A 24,226-nucleotide genomic window follows, 5' to 3' on the forward strand; every position below is an offset into this window, starting at 1 on the left:
ACCTTCCGCATTGGCGGAAGACAGCAGGAACCTGGGTGAGTCTGTGGACAATCAGCGCCCCCGCCCTCGCATACCAAAACCCGGCCCTTCATCAGGGAAGTGGAGCAGCGCTCATGTTGACGGACCCCAGCCGACTCGGGCCGGTCATTCTCGTGCACCACGCCAGACCTTCAACCCAGTTCAATTGAGCCCAGGTCCTGCCCACGCTGCCAGGTTTTCCTCCAACGACCGCGTGCAAGAACAGCGATCTCGCAGATAGATTATGTTGAAACGCCTGACCCACCCTTCCCGTCGCGCCATGTGTTGATATCGCGTCTATAATTGTCCGTTCTCTCAAATGATCATACCTTTACTATATGATACTTGAATACTGCCGACATTTGATCCCTCACCCATTGTCAAGTCCTTTAGTGTTGGTGCTCTCCATCAGGAAATCTATATCACGATACATTTACCTATTTTGCATATGCATTCACCTTATCTTATGTATTTAATCCGTGTTCACGTTTTGTTCTCCGTTTCAACGATTAACCAGTGCGACTCCTGGATTGTACATTATGCGGCTGCATAAGTGGTCGGCCATTTATCACGTGATTCAGGCACAACCTCGAGGTTTGGTTTGATTATTGGATTCGAAGGGCGTTTTTATTTCATTGGTAGTTGAGCCATCGAGGAACCTAGTTACCTGAGCTTATGTGAGCGTAGATGGCCAAATATAAAAATTCATATTCATATCCAATATTGTAGGACGCAGGCATCTTGTGCATCGGAACTTCAATATCTGCGCCCTGGTTTTGGTTAGGATGCATATATAACAACCACCATTGACTGTGTTTCTCACCTGACTATTATATGCACGACTCTTGACATGATTGTCTTTCTTCAATGTTTCTTTGAATGGAGGAAGGGGCCAGATCGATAATATGCTGGTATATGGTAGCGTGTCCGATACCCCAATGACCGAGTCGAGGTCGCGAGTAATATCGGTCTCAGGAAGAGTGGGAATGCCTTGTAAGCAATTTAGACGACTTTGGCACTGGTAGAGCTCTTCAAATCTGCGAGTGGCCCAACCCTTGCTGCTAGCACAAAGCGAATAAAATCAACCTGAGGCCGTCTGATCGTCCTGCATCTGAGTAAACAAATGTCGAGAATGACCGACGAATTCTTCCATCGTCAATTGGGAAATATCAATAGTTTCGTCCGGGTATTGCATAGTGAGCGAGTAAGTGCAATAACAGTGGGGGACAACTACCAGTCACAGTGCCACTGACGGGCCCATATACTTATACAACATTGAGTTGAAACAAATTTGGTTATTTCCGAACCGAATCGAGTTCACATCGAGTTTAACTCGCCTCGACGGCATGTTGAGTCTTGACACACTATGTAGTACTCGATTATTTGCTGACTATCGGCAATTCCCGAACACTGCCACATCTTTACTATTGGCTTTGCAATTCGACTCTAACAGTTCACATACGTAATATACATCCACATCTGGTAAGAAGTAAAATATATTATACCCCTGATTGATTATTTAACGCGTGCTGCAGATGAGTTCTGACGTATTCAGCTCTGGCGCTTCCATGGGTACGATGCCAAAACAAACCGTTGTAAGTACTTGATACGATAAATGAACTCTAACTAAGCTGAAAAATTCAACAGACTCAAGCGGATTATTATTGGGCACAGGTAAGTACTCTCATAGTAATGTTCATTATCTACTAATCTTGTAGTCTAATTCCGCGGCCACCGCGGCCACCACCCTCAGCGCTACCAATAGATGGCAGATCATGCCGCTTGTAAGGAGGGCAGCGCAAGGCATGTTAGCTGCTATGAAAAATATCTGGGCAGCAGCTGCAAGCTTGGTAGCGATGTTTAGAGTGGCCGCGGCCACCACCCTCAGCGCTACCAATAGATGGCAGATCATGCCGCTTGTAAGGAGGGCAGCGCAAGGCATGTTAGCTGCTATGATAAATATCTGGGCAGCAGCTGCAAGCTTGGTAACGATGTTTAGAGTGGCCGCGGCCGCCACCCTCAGCGCTACCAATAGATGGCAGATCATGCCGCTTGTAAGGAGGGCAGCGCAAGGCATGTTAGCTGCTGTGAGAAATATCTGGGCAGCAGCTGCAAACTTGGTAGCGATGTTTAGAAGGGTCAGTTGTGCTCTTTTTAAAACTTTTGTCTCAAACACTAAGCTTAGTATTATCTAGAGATGAGCGCTTGAGCGCTAAGATTTGATCTAACCGTTCTCAAATTCCGTTTACTCTTCATATACACAACCCATCTCATTTTCATTGCTCATCTCGCATTCGTTATATTATACCGATATAGGATTGGATGGATACATGATACAAGGATGCCCCCTCAGTCGACTCTTAGACGACAATTTGTGCTTACAGTAGCAACTCGGGAAGTACAATATTGGCACAGTCTTGTCCTTCGTTCGTCTATGCAAATAGATGGAGTCTCTCTTTCGCGTTCTTACTCTCGACCACGCGGTGTACAATTGACTGTGAGTAAAAGGGACACCTTCGAGGGTCGAGTACGGTCCATGCTGACGTCAATCCTGTGGAAGTATCAAAACCAACCCACGACGGGATTGTCTGAGGGTCATCATTGTGTAGGAACTGGTCAAGATTGGGAAAATGATATTGTGGCAGCGAAGCAGCAGCAGGGTAGTTTGATATTTACCCGATCTGCGGTCACTGCGGCAACCCAAAGCTTGGATATCCTGTGAAAGATACAAATCAAGGACTCTGCATCAAGGTGCGCTGCACTGGTAGTCGAAGAAAGGTTGGATGACTGTTAAGCACAATATCGCAGGTGAAGTATGTGCCGTCGTCATACAGGATGGGTACGGCGAGAATTGGTAGTGCTGAATCGATACATCACTAGTCAAGCACCCAACAACGATGACAGAGTAGTGAAAAAGTTTGTATACACACAACGAATGTTAGTCTTCAGTAATATAAGAGTACGATACTACCCCTGCTCTTAAACCATGCCAAGCCAATGGGCCTAAGATGCCCATCACAATGAGGAGGCAGCAAGCGCAAGTAATCAGGGCGGGTGTGGAGTGCGCAGTATCTATGAAGGCACTGGCAAGAAATCCAACACTGGACCATGTGATGCTTAAGTAAATCGTTTGAGTAAAAGTGAGGAATTGTAATTCAAAAGTTTACTCGCCTCATGATACAAAAAAATCTAGGTGCGCTGAACACCCCAATGACAACTGTTATCCCCTGATCCAGATAATATGCCTGGTTAAATGATAACGTCAGATATATAGCTGCAAAACACAGAACACAAAAACAAACTAACCGCAAATCTCAAAGTTTTCAATTTCTCTCCAAAGTGTTGCGCAAACATCCCTGAGAACATGCAGCCGACACAGAATATAATGGATCCCTTCAAAATAGACTCTGCTACCATTCCTGTACCTACACCTTGGACAGCAAGGAAACCGGCGTCAATGGCCATGATAACCCCTGCCTGTCACAGGTACATGAGTTCTCCCTCTATACCCTACCCTAGCAATATATGACTTACCAGAGTTATCTGTGCTGTATTCTGGGTGCTGAAGTCGTCAACAAAGTTCTTGATATCGAGGGAATTGATAAGGCCGTCAACATAGATTTGGTTGAGGCGTTCTCGAACCAACATAGGAAGGCATAACATAGCTAGTGTAGCTATGAGGCGAAAGGGCTCCCTCTTTATACGTCTGAGGCCCGTTGAATGGGACCGTAAGAGACGTGCTTCAGGTTGTCCATAATAGTTAAGATATTGGTGGTGACCTGTATCGTCTAATTAGCAACAATACCTGGTGAGAGGGATGACTAACATACGTAGCATGTGGTATAGTCTACCTGTTGGTAACGATATAAGTCTCCATGCCATCTTATTTTCAAAAGAAATTACTCGCCGAATAATGCGACAACTGGCTCTGTTATATTTTCATCAGAACCTGTAAGATCATCTGACTTCCGTCACGAGGACGCTATGAAGGGGCGACGTAAGACATACCTAGACTTGCCAGTCTGGTGATGATTTTCTCTGTTGCTTCCCTGTTAGAGAATATGGTAGCCGAAGTGGAATTTTCTAAAGTCATTGCATCTGCACTTCACTTAGATCATTCTATTCAACGCCAGAATGTAATACGATATACCTCCATGAAACCAATCTAGTTCAGCTCGCAGCTTTCTTACAAAGAAGCGATCCAGCTTGAAGTTGTGGGGAAAGAATTCTACATGCTTCCTGTCGAGCAGTTCGTTTGAATCAGTCCTTTATGTCAATATCAACAATCACTCACCAAAACTGGGCCTCGAGTTCAAGTCCTGAATAACAATGTAGTCAATGGATCATGACACTAAAATATAAGCGCACTTTTATGGTTCCATTCCCTAGCGAAATCACATTCTCTAAAAAGATGGGTGCCATCAAAAGGCTCTAGCCAGCCAATGATGCGTGCATCTGGCACCACCAGGTAGTACAGATAGACATCACCAGCTACATTCTGCGTCCTGGCCGGCTCAGCAACTATGATGTGATCACCCTTTACCTTACCTCTCGTTGACCTCACCCACGCCTCAAAGTTCTCCAACCGAACTTTTGGATAATCTCTTACATTCAACCCCGTGTATGTTTTCTATTGCGGTGAAATGAGGGTACTGGTATATTACCCTAATCGCCACTCACCCATGTCTGATTGTAATAATAAGTAGCTCCAGATGGGTGAATGTGCTCCTCCCATTCCCCATAGGAATTGTTCCTGTTAACGTTGGTTAGTGTGATTGTGATAGCCAGCGAGGAAGTGTATTGACCGATAGTCGTCAAATTGCATTTCCTGTACCAGGAAGTTGGGGGCTGGAGGTGACGCCCTGGTGAAATTAGCTGGTATTTAAAGTGAATGGTGATAGGTACACACCGTCTTTCCTTTTGGGCGTACCGTCCTAGCTGTGTCGGCCACGCAGGGGTACTGCGGTCAAAGGGAACCATGTTCTGCTCGAGTCGAATATGCATCAGTTGTAGTCTGAGAGTGCAAGTCATTCAACTTATCAAAACTGACATTGTTTTCAGGTGAGAAGAAATAATAGAATGATGAATTGGGATGAGTGTCAAGATAAAATCTTAGTACTTAGCAGTGAGGCAAGATTGCGTCTCCATTGCTTACCTAATATAATCCAGGAACGATGATCAGAGCGATTGGAAAGCATTTGGTGCAACTCTAAATCGAGAACATAGTACTATTACCATGACACGTATGAAGGAGACAAGCTTTAATACATAGTTGCTAATCTTGCCATGGTGCAAGCCTTGAATTCCGACCATTTGATAGCGTGAAGTGCCAGTTTTCGTGTGGTCCAAACATTAGTCGGAGTTTAAAAACATGCCGTTTGCGGCCAAGGACACTAACTCACATCTCAGTATTCGAGTTGAAACTGAGATGCTTGGATTCATCATGTGCGCCTAAGTCCGACAGGGGGAACAAGGGATTGCCGTACAATTTAGTTTGCCATTCCCACCCAGTATGGCAAGGTAGTTAGGTGAAGGTACGTGATGTCGAGGTGGAGGCACAGGGCTAAAAGCCAAATTAGGAATTTATGTTAAGCGCCCGCGCCTCGTTCGGAATTATGTAGCGTTCATTACTAGACACTTCCTATCACAGAAATCTGACGAATTGGCCTAGATGCGTCAAATAAAACAAGGTTACTTACGCTACTATGATACTAATCTACCGTGACTGACGACGGACGACGCTTTGACTCAATGCACTCTCAGGCTGACAACTCACAGCCCATCATCAGACTCGGATTCCCTGATTATGTCGCTCCCTTGAACCAGGATCACCGTGACGGTCACCCCGGGCTAGCTAGTAGCTCTGATGACCTATTTCCAGTGCCCTTTCCCAACATTCTCGATGCGTATGCGGATCATCGCGATCGTGATAGTCAACCGCCAGTGTCATCTTCCAGTGGCCTGTTTTCAGATATAACTGCTGCTGATGTCCAGCAGTCAGCGCCAGTTTTCAGTCACCCGCTTGCAGACAACTTCCTTCACTTGGGTGCTGACGATGATCGTCGTACTCCCATTTTGACTGGTGTTGGCGGGCCTTCGTCAGCGCCATTTTCCAACGACAACTTCTTTTACACGGCGGCCTTCGATCAACAGGCGGGTCATGGTGATGCCGACTACACTGGCAGCGGCTCACGGGCCCAGCCTTTCTATCTTCCTAGTGATCAACCAAGCGTGATCATGCCTCACACGGCCTTTGAGTTATCGCACCATCGTCCACCGCCTCTAGCTCATTTTCACAGACTTTCTGCGCCTATCCTGTCCACCGATGGATATTCTACGTTGCCTTCTGGCTCATATGATGTACAGTCCCTTGGAGAGCCGTTGTTATTCACGGACCCGTCATGGTCGCTTCCACCTCTCAACCAGCCTCCGCCTTTCAACCAACCACCGCCTCTCAACCAGCCTCCACCTCTCAACCAGCCTCCGCCTTTCAACCAACCACCGCCTCTCAACCAGCCTCCACCTCTCAACCAGCCTCCACCTCTCAACCAGCCTCCGCCTCTCAACCAGCCTCCGCCTCTCAACCAGCCTCCACCGGCTCGTCGCCTTGGAAAACCACGTGAGGCAAAATTCGTTCCATACCAGCTGCGGCCAAAACTCAAAGGTCAGGCGATAGCTGAGGTGAGCGCTCTTTTTTTCATAGACTGTCCATCACTAACGGACCACAGGGTATTACTTATACTAAGCTGTCCATGGCGCCCTCTCAGCACCCCGTCACCGAGTCCGGCCAATCCGCATCTGGGGTATCTAGCCCAGGACCGTGGTCATATGACGAAGAACATCCGATTCATAAGAAAATTGTAAAGCTCGCCAACGAAACGGTCATTAGATCCGCACTCAACACATGTTCGTTGTTGGAAGAGTCGGAAAGAAGAAAGGAACTTCAAGATGCATTATCGGCAGCCGCGGCTCGCTACTCAGACGAAGGTAATGCAGCCGCACCCACTTCCAAAAACCAAGACTGACATTTAAACTGTGCGTCAACAGCGTCAGGGATTACGTGGGCAGCGCTAAACAAGGGGACGCTGTACAAGGCATTCCCGCCGCCGTCCGGAAAGATCGCGGCCACGTGTAAGAGGATCGCCCGTACCAAGGTTCAAAGCGGGTATGATCTACGACCTCCGATTTGGTCGGATGACCTCGAACCTGAACACCAGAGGAGGATGGCGAGAGACCTCATCAGCCAGGATCCGTTTCCTCCGAAATGTATTTTCGGGAAGGATGAAAGGCTCAAATTGTGGTTTGCGTTCGAAAACAAGGTAGTTCTGGATGTCGTTCTGGACGCGATGCTGGAACTCGGCTGGCTGGCATACCTCGAAGACCTAGATAACTTGTTCTGCACGGCTGCCTGCGCTGTTTACTGCGCCTTGCAGGAGCGATCGAACGGGAGATTAGATCACATTGAATTTTCGGCTTCTGGTTTTAAATCTATGCACGACAAGCTGAGGCAGTACATCAAAGAGCACATCCTCTCCAACGCAGAGTTGTCGACGAGGTGGGCGACATTTAAGAAACGCACCTTTGATAGATTAACTAGCATCTACTTAGCATCTCATCGCTGATTTCCACGCTTCACTCAGAGCTTTCTATCTACGTTACTATTACCAGTAGTACGGTAATGTTTTATATATCTGAGTCCCAGCCACCTGAGGCTCCCTCGTTGTCAGGCCTGTTAGACGTACCACTGTGTCGGTGTGGCCGGTCTAAGTCGAGGCACTTTGAGTGATTCCCTGCCAGTACGAATAATTGTGAATATTTATGGCCCTTTAAGCTTACCTGGCGACAACCTGACACATCCGGACATAGTGCCGATGTTCCTGATCTATTCATAGATGCCGGCGGCTAGGAAAGTCCCGTGCTTATGTCAGATACTCCTGGGAGGGGCTTAGCGCTAATAGCTTGTAGTCCGTTGCTTACATAACAAGGCAGGGAAGACGAGGACAGACGAGGCAGGAAAGACGAGGACAGACAAGTCAGATGCAATGTATTAGATAAACATAGACTTTGAATAAACTACAACTAATCATCCTCCTCTAATGAGTCCTCATCATCCTCTGTACTGTCAATATATTCGGCACTTTTGGGAGCCGGCCTTCTGTTAGACACTGCTGACCGCACCCTCTTGGATGGTGGCGCCTTCTCTTTCGCAGAACGGCGTTTACGGGATACTCCAGCATCAGAGCGTTTCTTTCTGGGAGCTCTCACTGTCTCTCCAGCCTTACGGCGAGCGTCTAGATGCTGGGTGTGCTCCTGACGCTGGCGAGGAGTGAGCTTGACCCAGTGGCATGTGCCGTTTCGTAGGGCATCACGGAGCGATCGAATCTCGTCCACAGTACCGATTTTGTATGGGCTCGTGAAGGGCACACTCTCAGGCCAGCCTTTGATGTCGATACCGTGCTTCTCCTTGATAGATGTCTCGAAGTTCGTATACACCATACGTATATTATGGCCCTTCGTGATCGCATCTAACACACCGTTCCTCAGCCATCAAAAGACTCGGTTTAAATCATTATGAAACACTCACTGAAGCCTGACTCAAGCAAACGTTTAGACTGCCTCTGCATATTCTCCACCGAATCACGCTCATCGATGTCTAAAAGAGATGTCAGACCACCAGGACATGAAAAAGATTAAAAAATACTTTTGTTTTGATTGCACCCCCACAATTCCAGCTGCTTGGTGATGTAGTCAGGTTGCAGTGAGAGAACGTCCTCCCAGAAGTCCATCACATTGTCGGTTCCAAACCACGTGGCTTGGTTTGTGTCATAGACATGACCGCGTGTCGCAAACAAACACGCATACATTCCAGTGCGGAGGGCCAAAGCCTCAAGCTAATGCATGATCAGTAGGAGAAACGACACAAATAAACTGAGACTACCTCCTTGAAAACTTTGTCCAGGGTTACCTGCGCATCTTTTGAAGCAGCCGAGTTGGTAGCACGCACACTCAGGCGTTGTTGCGTGCGGTGTTCCTTGAGTTTCAAAATGTAATCTTTTTTCTCCTGTCGGGAGAGGTGCTTGATTGACGGATCGTCCTCGATAATGTTGCGTATATCCGCTAGTGTGTATTTTGCTCCCATCGGACGCCCTGCAGAGGAAGCGCTGAGGCAATGTTATCAATTGAAAAAGGAAACACACCTTCGTTCAACTCAAGAGCCTTCACATGGACAATTGCGTTGTGCAAGGTAGGCCCCCGCTTGTTCTTGTAGAGTGTCTCGCAACCCAGGAGTAGCTTTACCTTCTCTGTAGTGACACTATGCTCGTCCGCTAGCTTCTCGATCATCTCTGCATATGTTGTGGCAAGAGACTTCACAGCGTCATTCAATGCAGCTTCCTTCGATCGTCGTTGCTCCTGAGCAATTCTTCGTGACGCCTTCTGTGCCTCTGTGAGTTTGACACCCTGGCGAGTTGTGAGTACAGGTCGTCCGGGGTTCCGTGCAGCCCATGAGGAATTGTTGCCGGTGGCGACTGCTTCTGTTGTGATGCTATCAGTGTTCGAATCAAGCACTTGCCTCTGGGTCTGACCAACGTCAGATGGTCAAGAATCTGCGGATGATTCGGAATTGAATGTGGAGTTGTCGGGTGTCAGTACTTGCGTGTTAGGAGTTGGTGGTAGCTCCTCTCTACTATGGGCACTAGGGAGTTGCGGAAAACCGTCGGGTACCTGCCATGTAGATGTATCTTCGTACATGAGCTCAGAGAAAGGCGGGAGGTTGGCGTATAGAGCAGGATCCTCCCAGTCGATGTTCGCGTCCGAGTTCAAGAGGTCAGACAAACGTGTGATTGGTCGTGCTGAGTCGAAGGGAATAAGATTTTGATACGAGGAGCTGTGTTCCAAAGTCGAAGGTCCGTGATTTGGAGGATATAGGGTGTCCGTAAAAGCTGTTAAAAAAGGAGATTAAGTTCTTGTCACTACCGAAAAATCAGAGAACTTACCGGTTTGTTGAGCTCCAGAAAATGATCCATGGTCTGCAACGCGTTCAGAACAGCCGGTAGCAAAATAGTCAGGGTGGTAGCCATCAACGGAGGCGTCAGAGTGTTCGTTGCCAATGAAGTCGAACATGTGTGATGCTGGGATTTTTTTGGAAACTCAGTAGGATTTGAGAGGGTAGAAGTCATGTAAAAAATTAACTCATGGTGTAGCCTACCTAGGCATAGTTGAAAAGAGATATGTGTGCTGTGTGCAATGTGCACATGAGCATCTGAAAGAAAGGTTCAGCATAGCTTTCAGTGTCAGGGTCATTGTAAACAGCGACAATGCCAGTGAGTACTAGTTCACAAGAAATGGAACTTGGACAATTTGTGCAAGTCATGGGGCACAACCTCATGATGTGAGAACAAGACCCATAGAGCAGGTAAGAAAGTGAATTTATGGTTCAAGTTGACCACATTCTGCTTATGTAATCGGTGTCACTCTGTTATGCTGCCTCACCCAATGATTGATTTTTTGAGGCTCCATTTGACTTGCCTGGCTGTGAATAGAACTTGATACATAGGTTATTGACCAATCTGAATGTGATAGCAATGCTTATTTTGTCAGAAAAAATCATTATTCAGAGGCATGGTACCCCTTCCCCCCACCTACTCCACCAAGAGGCATGATTTTATGTCATTACTGATGTACAAAAGGATGTACCTAGTGTTTATTGATCATAAAAATGTATTGGAGATGGTTTGAGAGTGTTCTAAATCAATGTGGAATTTGATGTGTGTGTTGGCCTGATGCCCCCCCTCAAAGATTGATTTTTCTAGGCTTCATATGACAAGCCAAGACTTCAGGAATATTTTTCCTGGGGGCTCCTGATGCTTCTGAACACGATGGTGAAGCCCATTTGTTTAGGAAAAATCAGGTTGTGGAGATACAGATGGTTCTCCTTCCCCCTGTTACCTTATATATCTTGCTATGCGGAATTATGACCCAATACCAATACAAAAAATGATGGCCCAAGTGTTTTTAAGGCCTATAAATCGATTGGTGATGGTCCTGAGCTCTCTGGAATGCAGGGATCATGAGATATGCCAAATGTGCAAAAAAGTCAGTATTTTGACATTATCTCCACATCCGAACCACCATTTTCTTTAATTCCTGGCTCATATTGATCCTTGAATATCCCTCCAACATATGTACCAGCCCAAGAAGAGAAAAAAGTTTGAACTTTGAAACCTATTTCTGTTTTGACCATATAAATGTTCTATTACGTAATCAGTCTAGACCTTCGTCTATTCTAGGATCCTATTTATACCTTACTTCTTTCTCGAAATAGTTTGTTTACGCCTGTGTACCAAATTATAGAGTTTGACACCTGTGAGAGATTTTTAATGGGGGCTTTCGGCCCCCTGCTGCGGCACTAAAAATACTTTTAAGCATATTTAATGTTGATAACATTTTTAGACATGATACGATATATCTTATCTTCGATAAACCTTCGTACTCAGACACAATCTCCTCTCGATTTTGTGTGTCCTCCTCTATTTAACCAGCTAGAAAACTGATGAGAGTACATCACTCGAAATACCACCTCAGACTACCTAGTAGCCGGGGGTATTTTTTCTAGTTAATCTTTCTCAGTTACTTGTGCGCCCATACACGTCTTTACCCACTAACCTAACCTAATCCAAATACATGCCAGCTCTCAATTGATGACAATGTGCAGTGGAAACTCTTGATACAAATGCACCAGCTCTCAATTAATGAAAACACACAGTGCGCAAGCCGCGGAACGTGCAAATCATATTAGTGCAGATATAACGCCATATATATTTACACCAGTACTAGATGACATATGGACTGATATTGTGTACGTTTATATCATTGCGTATCTGTATATAATAGACACTGCAGGCAGTGAAATGTATAATATTAGGCATATATGATATTGTTTACACTCAGGGAGCAAGTCGGTGCAGTGCAATCGTCTGACTATGTTTTTGAATCAAAGTCACAGAAGTCATAGAAGTCGTAGAAGTCCAAACATGGACAAACAGTGACTGACTTACCATTCTTGGAATATTAGTGTCAACTTTTGACTATGTAGACATCAGACTAGTCATCCCCAGGACCACAAAGATTCCACCTGGTCGATCTAATACCATGGAACAAGCAGGTATGCTCCAATTCTTTGTCATCCTTGGAATGAAATTCATCTTTTTCAGATACATCATGCAATGTACTTCTCGACACTTCAGAACAAATTGCAATGCGAGACACTTTCCAGGAACCCGTCAAGCTTTCTAAGTTTCAGATTCATAGGAGAAAATGAGAAGAGAGGAGAGAAAGGCAACGTAAATTGTGTCTGGCAGAACAAAGGGCTATCTGTACATCCCACCAGCACATTTCATTCTATCTAACGTCCTCGATGGTGTTTGCTAAGTACCAGATGGGCACAAAAAATGGAATAAGCAGAGAACAGACCGAGATGCTCTTTTTGTTGTAGAACAACAGGAAACTGGTATGTCATATAGGCATATTTTATTCCGTCGGCTGCTGATACGATCATTTCAAAGGGTCTTTGAGGTCCGATATTCACAAAAAAAATACGAAAAGAGAAGAAAGCGAAAAGGAAAGCATTGGTCGCGAAAGAACAAGAAGCTAGTGTGTGTTATGAATTATTATATTCACTAGTTATAAGTAATGTATATAGAGACAATAGCAACACAAATGTTAGCACGCACGCACGCAAGCGCTGCTAGTAGAGAAAGAGGCCGCACTGCTTGAAATGCAAGATGCAGCGCACAGAGACGCGTTAATCACAGCAGAGAAGATTGCATTTTTGGAAGAGAGAATGGAAGATCTGCTTACAGTGCTGAAAGAATCACCTGGGGGATTGTGATGATGGTCTTGACAGCCAAAGATCTTCGCAGTACCGCAGCAGTGGATGATCTAAGTGGTGAACCAAAGAAGGTAGAGGGTGTCCTCCATGATCTGTAGTATACTTACTAGGAATATCATGATTTATCATCCCTAGTACGGTCAGCTCCTGAAGTGCTGGGAGGTCAGTAGCAAACAGCTGAGGGCATCTACCCTGGAAGGAATCAATAGAGACTCAAAGAAATTTTATACGACTCATATGAGGCTGAAGAAGGCTTCATAGCTTGGTCGAGTAGTGGTACCCAAGTTCTAACGAGAGCGGACATCCTCATGAACACTTGAGCCACAAGTCATAGCAGAAAGCTGCCTGCTTCCAGCCTCTGTTGTCGGCTTGCACATACATCCTGCACCATAAATCAGGTGTACCCACAGCAACCTCCCTCCATCGTTGGCATATCCGTGTTAACAGCATGGGGGCTCTGAGGTTTGATGGGGGCCACAATTTAGTTTCGGGGAGACAGTGGTTAAATATTTGGGATAGGACTTCTGTTGGCAGGCGCCAGAGAACCGATAGGAGTCCCTTGTGCAAATTCATCGACTGCATAATTTTCTCCTTCTTTTTGACGACTTGCTGATAGAGATGTTTGACGCTATCCATCACAGCCTCCAGATCTGAGATCTCGTCCAGAACTGCATCCAATTGCTGCCGGTGCTCAGCAATGATGCTGACAATGCTATCTATCACGGCCTCCAGGGCCGAGAGCTCGTATAGAACTGTATCCAATTGCTACTGGAGCTGAGCGATGATGTTGACAATGCTCTGGTGTTCGAGCTTGACAGTAGAGTGGTCTGTATTGGGGAATCTTGAGTATGGAGTTTCAAGGACTGGAATCTAGCTATCATCAGTAACATGACATGTGATATGTAGTGATGGACAGGTCCGGTTCGGTCCGGTTCTCTAGGAAATTCAGAGAACCGTGGACCGGACCATCGGTTCAGTTCTCTCAGTAAGCAGAACTGTGGACCGGACCATCGGTTCGGTCCAATAATGGTCCGGTTCCGGTTCAGCAAGGGTTTGAACCGAGAACCGGACCCAAAAAATGTCAAACTTCATATACATATCTTAAGTACAAACATTCCGTCCCATAGTCTTGTATGTAAGTTGATTTCTGTCTCGACTCGATGTTTCATATAACTCATGCATGTTTAGGGCCATTTGGCTCGCGTTCTCGGCCACTATTGCTATGTCCATTCGACTCTCGACAGCACCTCGAAAACTTGCTCTGAATAATCAGCCCGATTGTTTTTGCATTGCTATACTAGGTCTTGTACTGCTACGAGCATTGAGTAAATCTTCAACCCCCGCGAGCTTCCTAACATCTGCTTGTTCAAGTCAAGGAATTCGGGGAAGTATTTGTTTGAAATGTCTATTAAGGTGCGTGGTCTACTTAGCATCATCTATTCACTGCAAATGACATGTTTTAGTGCTGATGTCAGTGCCCAGTCAGGTCCGCATCCACTATGTAGGGAGTAGGTGAGGTTGACCTAGAGGTGGTGAGTCTTTCTACCCTTTTTGTCTCATTTGCTAACCCACTGAACGTTAGTATATCTAGTACGAATGCTGTCATTATACACCACAATTCCGCACTCGCTCACCCATCCCTCGAACATGACCTTCGCCTCCAATGATCCCAGTTACTGGCTGTATATCGATTTGGATATTTTTGTCAGCTATTTGACAGGTTTGTCCCATCAAGAGGTCTGGATCCAACATTGACTTGCCGTTTCGCAGTTGCCGCCAGCGTTGTGGTGGTATACAATTGGGGTGAGCAGGACAGTGTTCGAAAATTGCTGATTTTCTTGTCATCATCATCGACGATGAGCACAGCCGTGTTACATAATATGCACTCTGCACTGCGCCTGGCCCATGTAAGTCTGGAGATCGAAATTTTTGTACCATCCCTTATTACTTGACAATCGGTTCAAACCTGTTCGGACCTGTTCGAACCAGGTTCGAGAATTCTGCAAGTCCTCAAACCGTGGACTGGACCGACGGTTCGGTTCCCCCTATTGCCCGAACTTTGAACCAGACTTTGGTCAGGTTCGAAATGGTTCGGGTTCGAACCGTGGTTCAGGACCGGACCTGGCCATCACTAGTGATATGTTGAAATAGACCAAGGAGCAGACGTACAATCACTTGCGAGTGTCCGAGCTGGAATGGATGATTGTTATTCTTGGCTGACATGAATTCTAATCCAAGAAACTTGGCACTTACATTGGTTTGTAGTGCACCGATGATATCTGAAACAGAGCCAGAGATATTGAATTCTGAGTGGGGTGTCTGTATGTTGTTCGCAAAGGCGATAAGCAAAGCTGTAATAGGCTATAATATGAGGGAACCCAGCAAGTGAAACAAATGCTATAAGATTGAGTGGTACCTCCAACGCGAGCAGATTAGGAGAGGGCCATCAGTACAAGCGAGTACTATGAGATGTTGAATTTACTATATTACGTAATAATAACGAGACACGAGCGGAGGAATAAGTATTAGAGTTACGATATTTTTGTGCAATTCTTGTACTTAGGTCAAAATCATGGCCACTACGCCATTGCTTGCCTTCGCCACATGAGCTAAACCACAACTAGATGAGGAACTATCATGCATTGAAGGCCCGCTCTTTTTATCACAGGATCACACAGTACGTGTCCTTTGAAAGTTTGACTGTTCGTCAATCGGGATGTCAAAGGACTCGCAGAGCGTTTTGGTAGCGGGCGCAGTGGGAGTTTTCTGTAAACCTCATCAAGTCTTTGTTGCGGACCATTTCATCTCGTAAGTTCTGCCGTCTTTCTTATTCATGGCATATTTATCTTGTATAATGTGTCTTATGTCAATATCTACATACAGCGCTCGCTCTTGCTACGAAGACCTCTGCAATTTCGTCTGGTACAATCGTTGCATCAAAATCATCAACCCAAGTGTTGGAGCAATGCGCTATTGGGTTCCAGGCGAGGTTCGAGAAGCTCAGCCCAGACGCATAATGCCACCATCACTCAGACATCTTAAATTTCTTCTCCATTGCAGGCTCTGCCTTGTGGTCGGGTTATTTATGTAAGTATATCTGTCTATCTTTCCCTTCACCATCTTGTCTATCTGTCTTCTGTGATTAAAATTCATCTACATTAATATTGCTCGAGCAGCACGAAAATTCGTTCAAAAATAACTGTACTGATTGACTGTATTACTGCAGACTGGATATTGCACCATCAATCATGATATTAAAGCGAAAGCAGAAAGATGACTCACTGACATGACATCCCGCTCGGGCTACCGACTCAATTTTCACTCTGCCAGTCCTGACGTGCATCTATGCTAAGGCGAGCAGGTGAGTGATTGGATCCTGGTTGCACGCGACCTGCTCATACTCACCCCAGCAGCATCACAATACAAGAACTCGCAGCAATCTGATGTTCGTTCGCAATGGTAAAACTCTTTCGTACATGCACTAACAAACATAGATGTTGTCAAAGAGACAACAACAGCAAGGAGGGAGAGATACATTTATGTGTGAGATGATATGGAATATCTCAAATGACGTTTCTGAGGATGCGGAAACACTGAGTCTGTAGGACGACAGCCAGCTTTTATATCCTGCACACACTGTGACTTATGGGGACGATTCTCGATTTGGCAGAGTTGTGTGAGCTCTGCCGCATGAATTAAACCGTTTCTCGGTGAATCTCTTCGCAGCGCTTCACTCTTTGCAATTCGGATATTAAAATTTCTCTATTTGCTGCTGGACTATTTTATTCTGTGACCTGGCATCTACTACATACACAACGCATGTAACCTTCGTAACACCAGACAGCTCACTAATAACCAACCACTCGGTTCTTGTTCTTGATGATCAGGTATTCAATTAGTATCCACACACCTCAACAAACGGGTATAGAATCATAAATAGGCGTACACGTCTGCTATTTGAGACGCTCAAGGTAAACTGTCCCAGCAATCTACGGGACGATCCTTAATACTCACACTTCCCTGTTGTATGTACAAATCGTAGAAGGAAAAACTAAATTAAAAGAGGCATTGTTGACTAGAATCCTGATGAAGCTTTCACAGCGTTAGTAAATGAGAGAAAGTATGGGATTGACGTACAATCGGATACGAACTAGACAGCTGCAGCGTCTGCCTCTGAGTCCGACGTAAGGTAACCTGCACAGACGCAAGTACCTGCAGATATGTCTGGGTTGGGTTCGTCGCTAATGCCAGTAAGTCGCATGACTGTTGTTGCTAGAATACTACTCACTAAGTGACGAGATGAAGGCCTGGTAGTTACTATTTGGTCAGAATAATACGAGCGAATTGTTGATTACTACGCACAGAGGACATGGCTCCAAGAAACTCTCCACCCCTTATGAAAACGCCCCCGCTACCTTGGAAGTCACTACAGCTTGCAAATAATACCTGATATCTGATCGTCAAACAGACTTCGAGTTGAGGAGCGTATTTCACTTACCACATGAGCTTGGGGGTACTTTATGAGAGCTCGAGAGTTCGTAGCATGCTGTTTTAGGTGATCACTGGGTTGATACCGAGCAAATGATTAGACAGTCGCGAATGCATCAACCATCTTTGGACTGACGATGTATGGCAAATCTGTGCACGAGACAGATCAACAAAGAAACACAACATCGCAATATAACAGCTTCATACCGAGGACGGATCCAGAATAACATGACTAGTATTCATGATACAATCTGTTCACTTGAAATTGGCAACTAAAACTTACATCAAACGACGCCTGTCGATAAAAAAAAATTGAAGTTGGTTGACACATAAAGCCGCCCGCAAACTCACATTAAGGCAGCAGCCAGCGGGTGGGGGTTTGACCTGTGTAAAAGTTAGTATCAACCTCACAGTTCGCGTTCCCAGTACTTGCCATCACGTCGTATAAGTCCTGTTTGAGAATGAACATATATATAACCAAAGCAAACAAGTATACAGACGCACCTCGCTCACAATCTCACCAGCGCGTTCCCAGTCAATTGGATGGATAGCTTGTTTGCGGATCAGCACTTTTCAAAGTTGGAACTATCGTGATTGTTACCCTTCTCAAATCCATCTACACGGTGACCATCCACACGGCGATCATCCAAGTCGACGATTCGTCCTCCATGTCCAGAGTCTGGATACATCATCAATCGCTTGTTCAAATTACGGATGCGTGACTCACAGTGAAAGAATAAGCAATCTCCAGGCTGGGCGTCTTTCACTAACCATCGCAACGCGCTCAGGATGTTCCGTCTCGTTGGCATGTACTTCAGATTGTATAGCTCATCTGTGAGCACCATGATGTCCTCTTTCGCGTAATTCCAGAAGGCTGTTACATGGTCGTGTTGCTCAATACTGAGCGAATAAGATAAAATGGAAATGGACAGACATTTTAGAAATTCTGCAATGTTCCAAGCATCATTTACGCAGCCACGAAGCTCTCTATCCTGGCTTTGGTAGTTTATGCCGATCTACCCGAAGATAAGCTATGCAAAGACAAACTTGAAAGGACTCACGCATGATGCCTTCTTCTTCCTCGCACGTGGAGGCAACACTTTGATTGTCTGTGGAATCTCCATTTCAAGTTGATCACACAGGTCGTCGCGCAGCACTATACGGTGAGTGTATATGGTGTTTCGATAGCTCTGTACTCTCTTCTGACTGTTGCTGAAGAGATTGAGTCGATTGCGTCCGTGAGCGGTGAAGTCGCGAGGTCACAGGACCATGTTGTACTGGCCGAGCATCTGGCGTAGTCCTCCCGTTGTACTTAGAACCATAGGGAGGTACAGATGGAGGAAGGGCTGCATCTGTACTGGAGGACGTCGGGGAAGGATATTGGCGTACTAGCGCTCGACGCGTTTTGATAGCCGCTGGTCTGGTAACCGATGTGAACTTAAGACGACTTGATCACGTGAAGTTGAATGAGCTTACTTCGGAGATGGCGGTCGCCTCACAGAAACGACTGCAGGGATGGACGAAGTGTATGAACTCCTTGATCTGTCTAGCCTTTCGAAGCGAGTCAATACTAGGTAGGCACATCATGCATTGACGGTCACATTACTCCTTGTTTCGGCGACTGTTCAAGTCATTGGATTACGTTAGCGAGGACATAACGATCAGGAGGTAGCAAACATACGAAGTCAGCTTGGAAGGAGGGACAGACATACGCGCTTATCGACGAGGGTAATTTATGACTACTATTTACGCTTCAGAATGCGTGGGCAAGTAGCTAGTGAAACCCTTGAGAATCTACCCATGCGTTTTATTAGGGTAAGGATTATCAAGCTCCCGCCCTCATAGCGCTAGATGATTCTGTCAAATTGACTACAACACACTATCACTAGGTGATATATACCAGTCTCGGCAAGCTTCGTTTGACAGGTGCATCGCAAAAAAGACGGATAGGAGGAAGGCGAAGCGCTGACTTTGCAAAACGGTACGGAGGTTATACTATGGGGCTTGCGATGAAATAATCACTCTCGCGACCGAAGAGGCGCGATAAGATACAGAAGTAGCGTGACTTGTGCCAATCTGGCCAATCATCGCTGTGTAAATGTTAGATGAAGGACATGTGAACCGCATCCAGGCTTCGGGGAGACCAACCCCGGGTTCTTTGTTGATCGATGAGCACTGTCCTCAGCAATTGCCCAATCATTTCGTACTTACGAGCGGCTCATAACGGAGCGGTGTCAACAAGATCAAATACGCACGATCATGTTAACATATAAGGAGTGATTACAACCCAATCCAATTTCCGAGCGTTCAGATATAGAAAGGCAACGTTATATCCTGTGCAATATCAGTGGCTATAGTCTGGATAAGAATACGTCGACAAACGAGAGGATTCGAGCAGGAAAACTGAGGATGTTGTCGGGCGTCCGGTAAGATCTCACGGACGAACGCGCGTATTTGTTCGAATCTGTTTTGGAAAGTGAGAGCCTGCGTGCAAGCTGAACAAAGTTCAAATATTAGCTAGTTGGGCGAGCAATGGAAGTTTGACACGGACAGAAAACATGTACGAAAGCCTTCAAGGGAAGGTTAGAAGGAACTGATGTTTTGGTAGTGTTACGCACAAAGGTCATGAGTCCACCAATAGGTCGACCAGGCATTGCGATGCTTTCACTCTCTTCGAAATCCTCACAACCCGAGAAACAAACCTGTCCGATGTTGGCTCAGAAGCATGATCAACTCGCAGAAACCGATGCTCACAACTTGTGCCTGGGAGTGCTTCCTAATGCGAGCACCTGGCGTAACGCCATTGACGAACGTGCATTGTCTAGAGTCATACTATGGAGACGATCAGAAAAAATTACAGAGGAAACTGCTTCTCTCACAAGATAAGGCAAATCTTAACTATCATTCAGAATTTGGCAGCGATGAGTTGATCTAGAGCTCACCAAGCACCGTGCCGGAATGGCACGACTGGAGTCATTCAGTACTTGGAGTTACGGTATCAAGGATTCTGCTTACGTCGAAAAGCGCCTGTAAAGCTGAGTTATTTAGTGATTTCGCGTCATCGATCACTCTCCGTACCGTCAACCGTGAGCCAGCTGCCAGTGGCTTTACCTGCGTGCGTTCTATCAGCGACTTATTTGAAATACCATGTGAAATATGAGGTGTTCTTTGCGTCATGATACTGACCATGATTTCATGTATTTCCTAAAGAGCTAATCAGCGTTATCCTTTGATTAAGAGGGTAAACATCTGACATCGTCGTTAATCACACCCGACTCTTGATAGTCGACTGGACATACGACTTTGCGAACGTCAACCTAATCAGGCTTGGATCCTACATTCATCATAACCATCAACCTCGTCGCCATCTAGGTCGCGGACTTGGCCTCCATGCCCCGAAACTGTGTAAGCAACCGCGTGATTCAGAAGACCAACAACGCCATCAAATACAGTACGTACAATAAAAGAACATGGAATCACCGGCCCTTGAATAGGATGCCAGGCGGTGCATTTCAAGTAAGATATTTTGCCTAGTTGGTGGGGGGCGATAACCGTCATCAATTAATTGTACAATGTCTCTGGGATCGTATCCCCATTGATCTGAAAGGGAGTCGTAGAGTCATCGTTGAATTACCAACGACTGCACGTACTAATAAGGCATGGTAAGATATTATGGATGTCGTTGTTGCACCCTCTTAGTTCACAGCGTTGACCTTTGTAATTAATTCCAATCTTATACAGTTTCAGAGATATCGTTGATTTGCAAATCTACTATGTATCACTCACCAATGATGCACGCTTTCTCCCGGGCGATGGTGGACTAGGTTGTGTGTACATCGGGATATAAAAAGAAGCTTCCGACATGTGTTGGTTCAAATACGGTGCTCCAGAAGATCGAGGGCACCTCGAGAGCTGGCCCTCCAATGTGTTTTCTTCTTGTTGAATCCTCGGCAGCTCGCATGAAACAGACATCCATCGACGTTTGCATGTAATTATGTGGTCGCGGTGATCCTGACGAAGGTCACGCACAGCAGGGAAAGAATGAAGAACGGTTTCAACGATCTTGAGTAACACATGGCGGAATTGGAGCGAATCAAAAGAGTAACTGGACGATGCAGGATCAGTGATGGCTTCATTGCGAGCTTTATAACTTGATGCAAGCGCTCTATTTTGCTCTCACATCAAGATCGATAGATACGGAGCGTCGCACTCGTACGAGTTGGCTAACGGCGATGTGGGCGAAGAGCCTGTCGTTGCAAACAATACCAAGTACAAGGTGCGCGACTAGAACGATTGCTGCCATCATATTTGCGCGAGGGTCAGTGGTCCCCATAGTTAGGGTCCAGGGACTTGAAACGGACGCTTGTCGAATACTAAAGCCTTTGACAATGGTGGCATAACAGTGTGTCACACTCTCCTGTGAGGAATCTGAACCTCGATGAATCTGCGATGAAGAGTGCTGATGCAGACCGGACTTTCGAGAGCATGATGCCCGCTGAGACACTCGAAGCGCTGTTTGCAACAGAAAACGAAGAGGAAAAGACAACGGAGAACGTAGTGTACAGGCCCATCTCTTATTGTAATTCACGGTAAAAAAAAAAAAAAGTCCAAAGATGAACGGGCCGCTTGTACACAAATAGTAACCGTCACGAAGACAGTGAGATGTAAAAAAATTGGACGATTTCATGAATCGCCAACCCACTGCAGCCCTGTAAAGGAGGCTGCAACCCACTTTCGAAGCCAAAGGCTTTCCCCGCTATGGACCAATCCCAAGTGCGCTCCGCGCAACAAGGGTGGCATACGTGCGTTCGCCTCGCCACCGCTCCATCGAACTATCATCGTTGTTCCACAATTCCGACTATCCTCATCGTTCCACAACTTTGACTATCCTCGTCGTTTGCACAACTCGGACCATCATCATCGTTCATACGACTCGGACCATCTCCATCGTTCACAACTCAGACCATCCATCCACACGCGCACGATGTTCATCACTCCCATGACACGACATCAAAGTCACCTTCAGTAACCCTTGGGGCCTGTTACCGCCCTGCCATTGCTCGTAGTCTGGAACGCACTGGCTAGCAACTTTCCAATCGCCTACTTGTTCGTGTACTGGTCACGGTAAACCAAGGCAGCCACAGCTTCCACGAGCCCTTCACCCGTCATGAACATGACACTTCTAGATCTACCCGTCCAGTGCGTTGATCCTGTCGCCTGAAGAGTGGACATGACGCCGCGGCTATCCCATCACCACTGACCTCGAGACAAATCTCTATCGCCCCTCCCGTGGGAGAGGTGATGCAGCGGGCTGACAGTAATAAACTCAGCGAGGAGCCAAACCCATGACTAAAGGACAAAATAAGATGGGATCGACCAGCCGAATCTGCCAGTAGGGATCCTGAGTATTTCATGGTGCGGCGACCGGACATGGCTACGAGGGACAGACCAGTAGATTGGAGGACGAGTGAAAAAGCAGCAGCGCATTCGACAGATCTAGTCTTGGCCGGCTTCGAGCAAATAGCCTCCAATGTGAACCGAGGGCAGTCAGCCTGATCGCAGGAGATTCCAACAAGCGTACGAGCATGGGACTAGGCTTATCGCACGCAGGAACTCCTTAGCATGTCTCTGACATGTAGGGTAGGGGAGTCGATACTGCAGGGACTGTAGATACAACCGGATCCGTAACGCTCTAACCAAAGCAGTCGTTAGTAGCACTTTCCTGTACGTACCACATTCACAACCAAGTATAATCCAAACCATATTCCATATCGCAGATCGCCGCGAAGCCAGGCCGTTTGCTGCGCTGGTTGGCGCTTTTGAGCCTATGGTCATTTTCTCAATCCCAAGGACAAGAAAACAACACTGCTCTCGGCGGGCAAAACATGCGAAAAGACGCCGAGGTGAGAGTCAAAGACTCTGACCGCTGGAGGGAAACGTGCGTTGACTTGCCGAAGAATGTGAACCACGAGAGGCCAAGGTCAAGATGTAAGACGGGATTGTGGTTATTTCCAGAGCGACACTGGGTAGATCAATCTCTAGTGACAGAGATCTGTGCGTGACCCAGAGTGCACGCCGAGGCGCACATGGAAGACCACCGTCGAAAACCGGCCCAACCCCACTAACTAAAACACCGTCGCTGCTCAGTGTTTGTGGCCCACGCAAGTAGAAGTGTGTTCTCCCCCGCAGGTGGAACGATTAGGATTAAGGTCTATTCAAGAATAGACGTTGTGGCTGGAAGCGGCGAAGAGCTCAACGGTAGCATGGAGAACACAATGGTGTGAATGGACACCCGAAGCGGCTCAGGTGGTTGAAAAGCAGACAGCAGACGCAGGTATTGTCAAGCTTGGATGGGAGATTCGGACACGCCAGTGTTTTATTTATGTCTTTCATTTTATTTGGTTCCTAACAAATAAACAAATAAAAATTTTAGACTGCGGCGCACTAGTACTCAAGGAGACTAGTAGGTTTCGATCTTCGAATAAGATATGAAATCCACATGTCACAAATATGATTACACACCAATCAATCGGATCATGATGTTTCTTGTTGGGGAGTGTCGCCGGTAGACAGAGGCGGTCAATAGGTTGAAAGGCGTTGAAACGATTCAAGCTGGCCCAAGAAAAGTATTCGGTCCATATGGTTATGAGACAGAGCATACCGACCTGACGCGTACCTAGTGCTATATCCTTCGACACAACGGGATGCTCTATCTTGCCCACAGCTCGATTTTCGACACCGTGCGAGTTCAGGCTGCTTCGAGTTTACCATCTGGCGCGGCAGGCAAATGATATCATATAAAGCTTGAAGCTTTGAAGTTTGTCAAGAATT

The 24,226-nt window shown here is 46.3% G+C and overlaps 7 protein-coding genes across 7 annotated transcripts; 2 read left to right on the plus strand and 5 right to left on the minus strand.

Annotated features, from left to right (window-relative positions):
• Window positions 1-1,141: 1,141 nt before the first annotated feature.
• HD556DRAFT_1308759 (uncharacterized protein) lies at window positions 1,142-2,352 on the plus strand (the record flags this gene model as incomplete). The annotated part of the gene is made up of 5 exons (XM_041300191.1): window positions 1,142-1,222; window positions 1,554-1,613; window positions 1,666-1,692; window positions 1,737-2,156; window positions 2,335-2,352. 5 exons carry the CDS (start codon window positions 1,142-1,144, stop codon window positions 2,350-2,352), a joined length of 606 nt encoding a protein of 201 aa, XP_041159788.1.
• An 855-nt stretch (window positions 2,353-3,207) lies between these two features.
• On the minus strand, window positions 3,208-4,998 carry HD556DRAFT_1443768 (uncharacterized protein; the record flags this gene model as incomplete). The annotated part of the gene is made up of 12 exons (XM_041306670.1): window positions 3,208-3,263; window positions 3,321-3,495; window positions 3,553-3,797; window positions 3,849-3,865; window positions 3,922-3,967; window positions 4,027-4,116; window positions 4,169-4,257; window positions 4,313-4,337; window positions 4,387-4,648; window positions 4,699-4,771; window positions 4,824-4,880; window positions 4,949-4,998. 12 exons carry the CDS (start codon window positions 4,996-4,998, stop codon window positions 3,208-3,210), a joined length of 1,185 nt encoding a protein of 394 aa, XP_041159789.1.
• Window positions 4,999-5,769: 771 nt separating this feature from the next.
• HD556DRAFT_1308761 (uncharacterized protein) lies at window positions 5,770-7,640 on the plus strand (the record flags this gene model as incomplete). Its single annotated transcript, XM_041300192.1, has 3 exons — window positions 5,770-6,699; window positions 6,747-7,005; window positions 7,066-7,640. The coding sequence occupies 3 exons, from the start codon at window positions 5,770-5,772 to the stop codon at window positions 7,638-7,640; spliced, it is 1,764 nt and encodes a 587-aa protein (XP_041159790.1).
• A 457-nt stretch (window positions 7,641-8,097) lies between these two features.
• On the minus strand, window positions 8,098-9,528 carry HD556DRAFT_1238136 (uncharacterized protein; the record flags this gene model as incomplete). The annotated part of the gene is made up of 5 exons (XM_041297956.1): window positions 8,098-8,543; window positions 8,603-8,671; window positions 8,720-8,909; window positions 8,957-9,150; window positions 9,216-9,528. Coding segments are annotated over 5 exons (1,212 nt in total), but the record flags the coding sequence as incomplete, so codon positions are not given.
• A 3,685-nt stretch (window positions 9,529-13,213) lies between these two features.
• Window positions 13,214-13,612, minus strand: HD556DRAFT_1238134 (uncharacterized protein; the record flags this gene model as incomplete). The annotated part of the gene is made up of 1 exon (XM_041297955.1): window positions 13,214-13,612. A coding segment is annotated over one exon (399 nt), but the record flags the coding sequence as incomplete, so codon positions are not given.
• Window positions 13,613-16,963: 3,351 nt separating this feature from the next.
• On the minus strand, window positions 16,964-19,105 carry HD556DRAFT_1443771 (caspase domain-containing protein; the record flags this gene model as incomplete). Its single annotated transcript, XM_041306671.1, has 19 exons — window positions 16,964-16,999; window positions 17,045-17,148; window positions 17,196-17,214; window positions 17,270-17,353; window positions 17,406-17,453; window positions 17,532-17,545; window positions 17,603-17,627; window positions 17,679-17,690; window positions 17,747-17,779; window positions 17,835-17,846; window positions 17,900-17,946; window positions 17,997-18,074; window positions 18,123-18,269; window positions 18,330-18,411; window positions 18,457-18,551; window positions 18,592-18,815; window positions 18,872-18,946; window positions 19,002-19,016; window positions 19,077-19,105. 19 exons carry the CDS (start codon window positions 19,103-19,105, stop codon window positions 16,964-16,966), a joined length of 1,179 nt encoding a protein of 392 aa, XP_041159793.1.
• A 597-nt stretch (window positions 19,106-19,702) lies between these two features.
• HD556DRAFT_1443772 (peptidase C14, caspase domain-containing protein) lies at window positions 19,703-21,259 on the minus strand (the record flags this gene model as incomplete). The annotated part of the gene is made up of 13 exons (XM_041306672.1): window positions 19,703-19,729; window positions 19,778-19,890; window positions 19,947-20,097; window positions 20,150-20,227; window positions 20,275-20,288; window positions 20,338-20,362; window positions 20,411-20,527; window positions 20,582-20,599; window positions 20,650-20,696; window positions 20,734-20,796; window positions 20,855-20,995; window positions 21,046-21,127; window positions 21,182-21,259. The coding sequence occupies 13 exons, from the start codon at window positions 21,257-21,259 to the stop codon at window positions 19,703-19,705; spliced, it is 954 nt and encodes a 317-aa protein (XP_041159794.1).
• Between the last annotated feature and the right edge of the window lie 2,967 nt (window positions 21,260-24,226).

This window comes from Suillus plorans, assembly GCF_016647745.1.
Source record: "Suillus plorans strain S12 chromosome Unknown HD556scaffold_31, whole genome shotgun sequence".
NCBI classification, from domain to species: domain Eukaryota; kingdom Fungi; phylum Basidiomycota; class Agaricomycetes; order Boletales; family Suillaceae; genus Suillus; species Suillus plorans.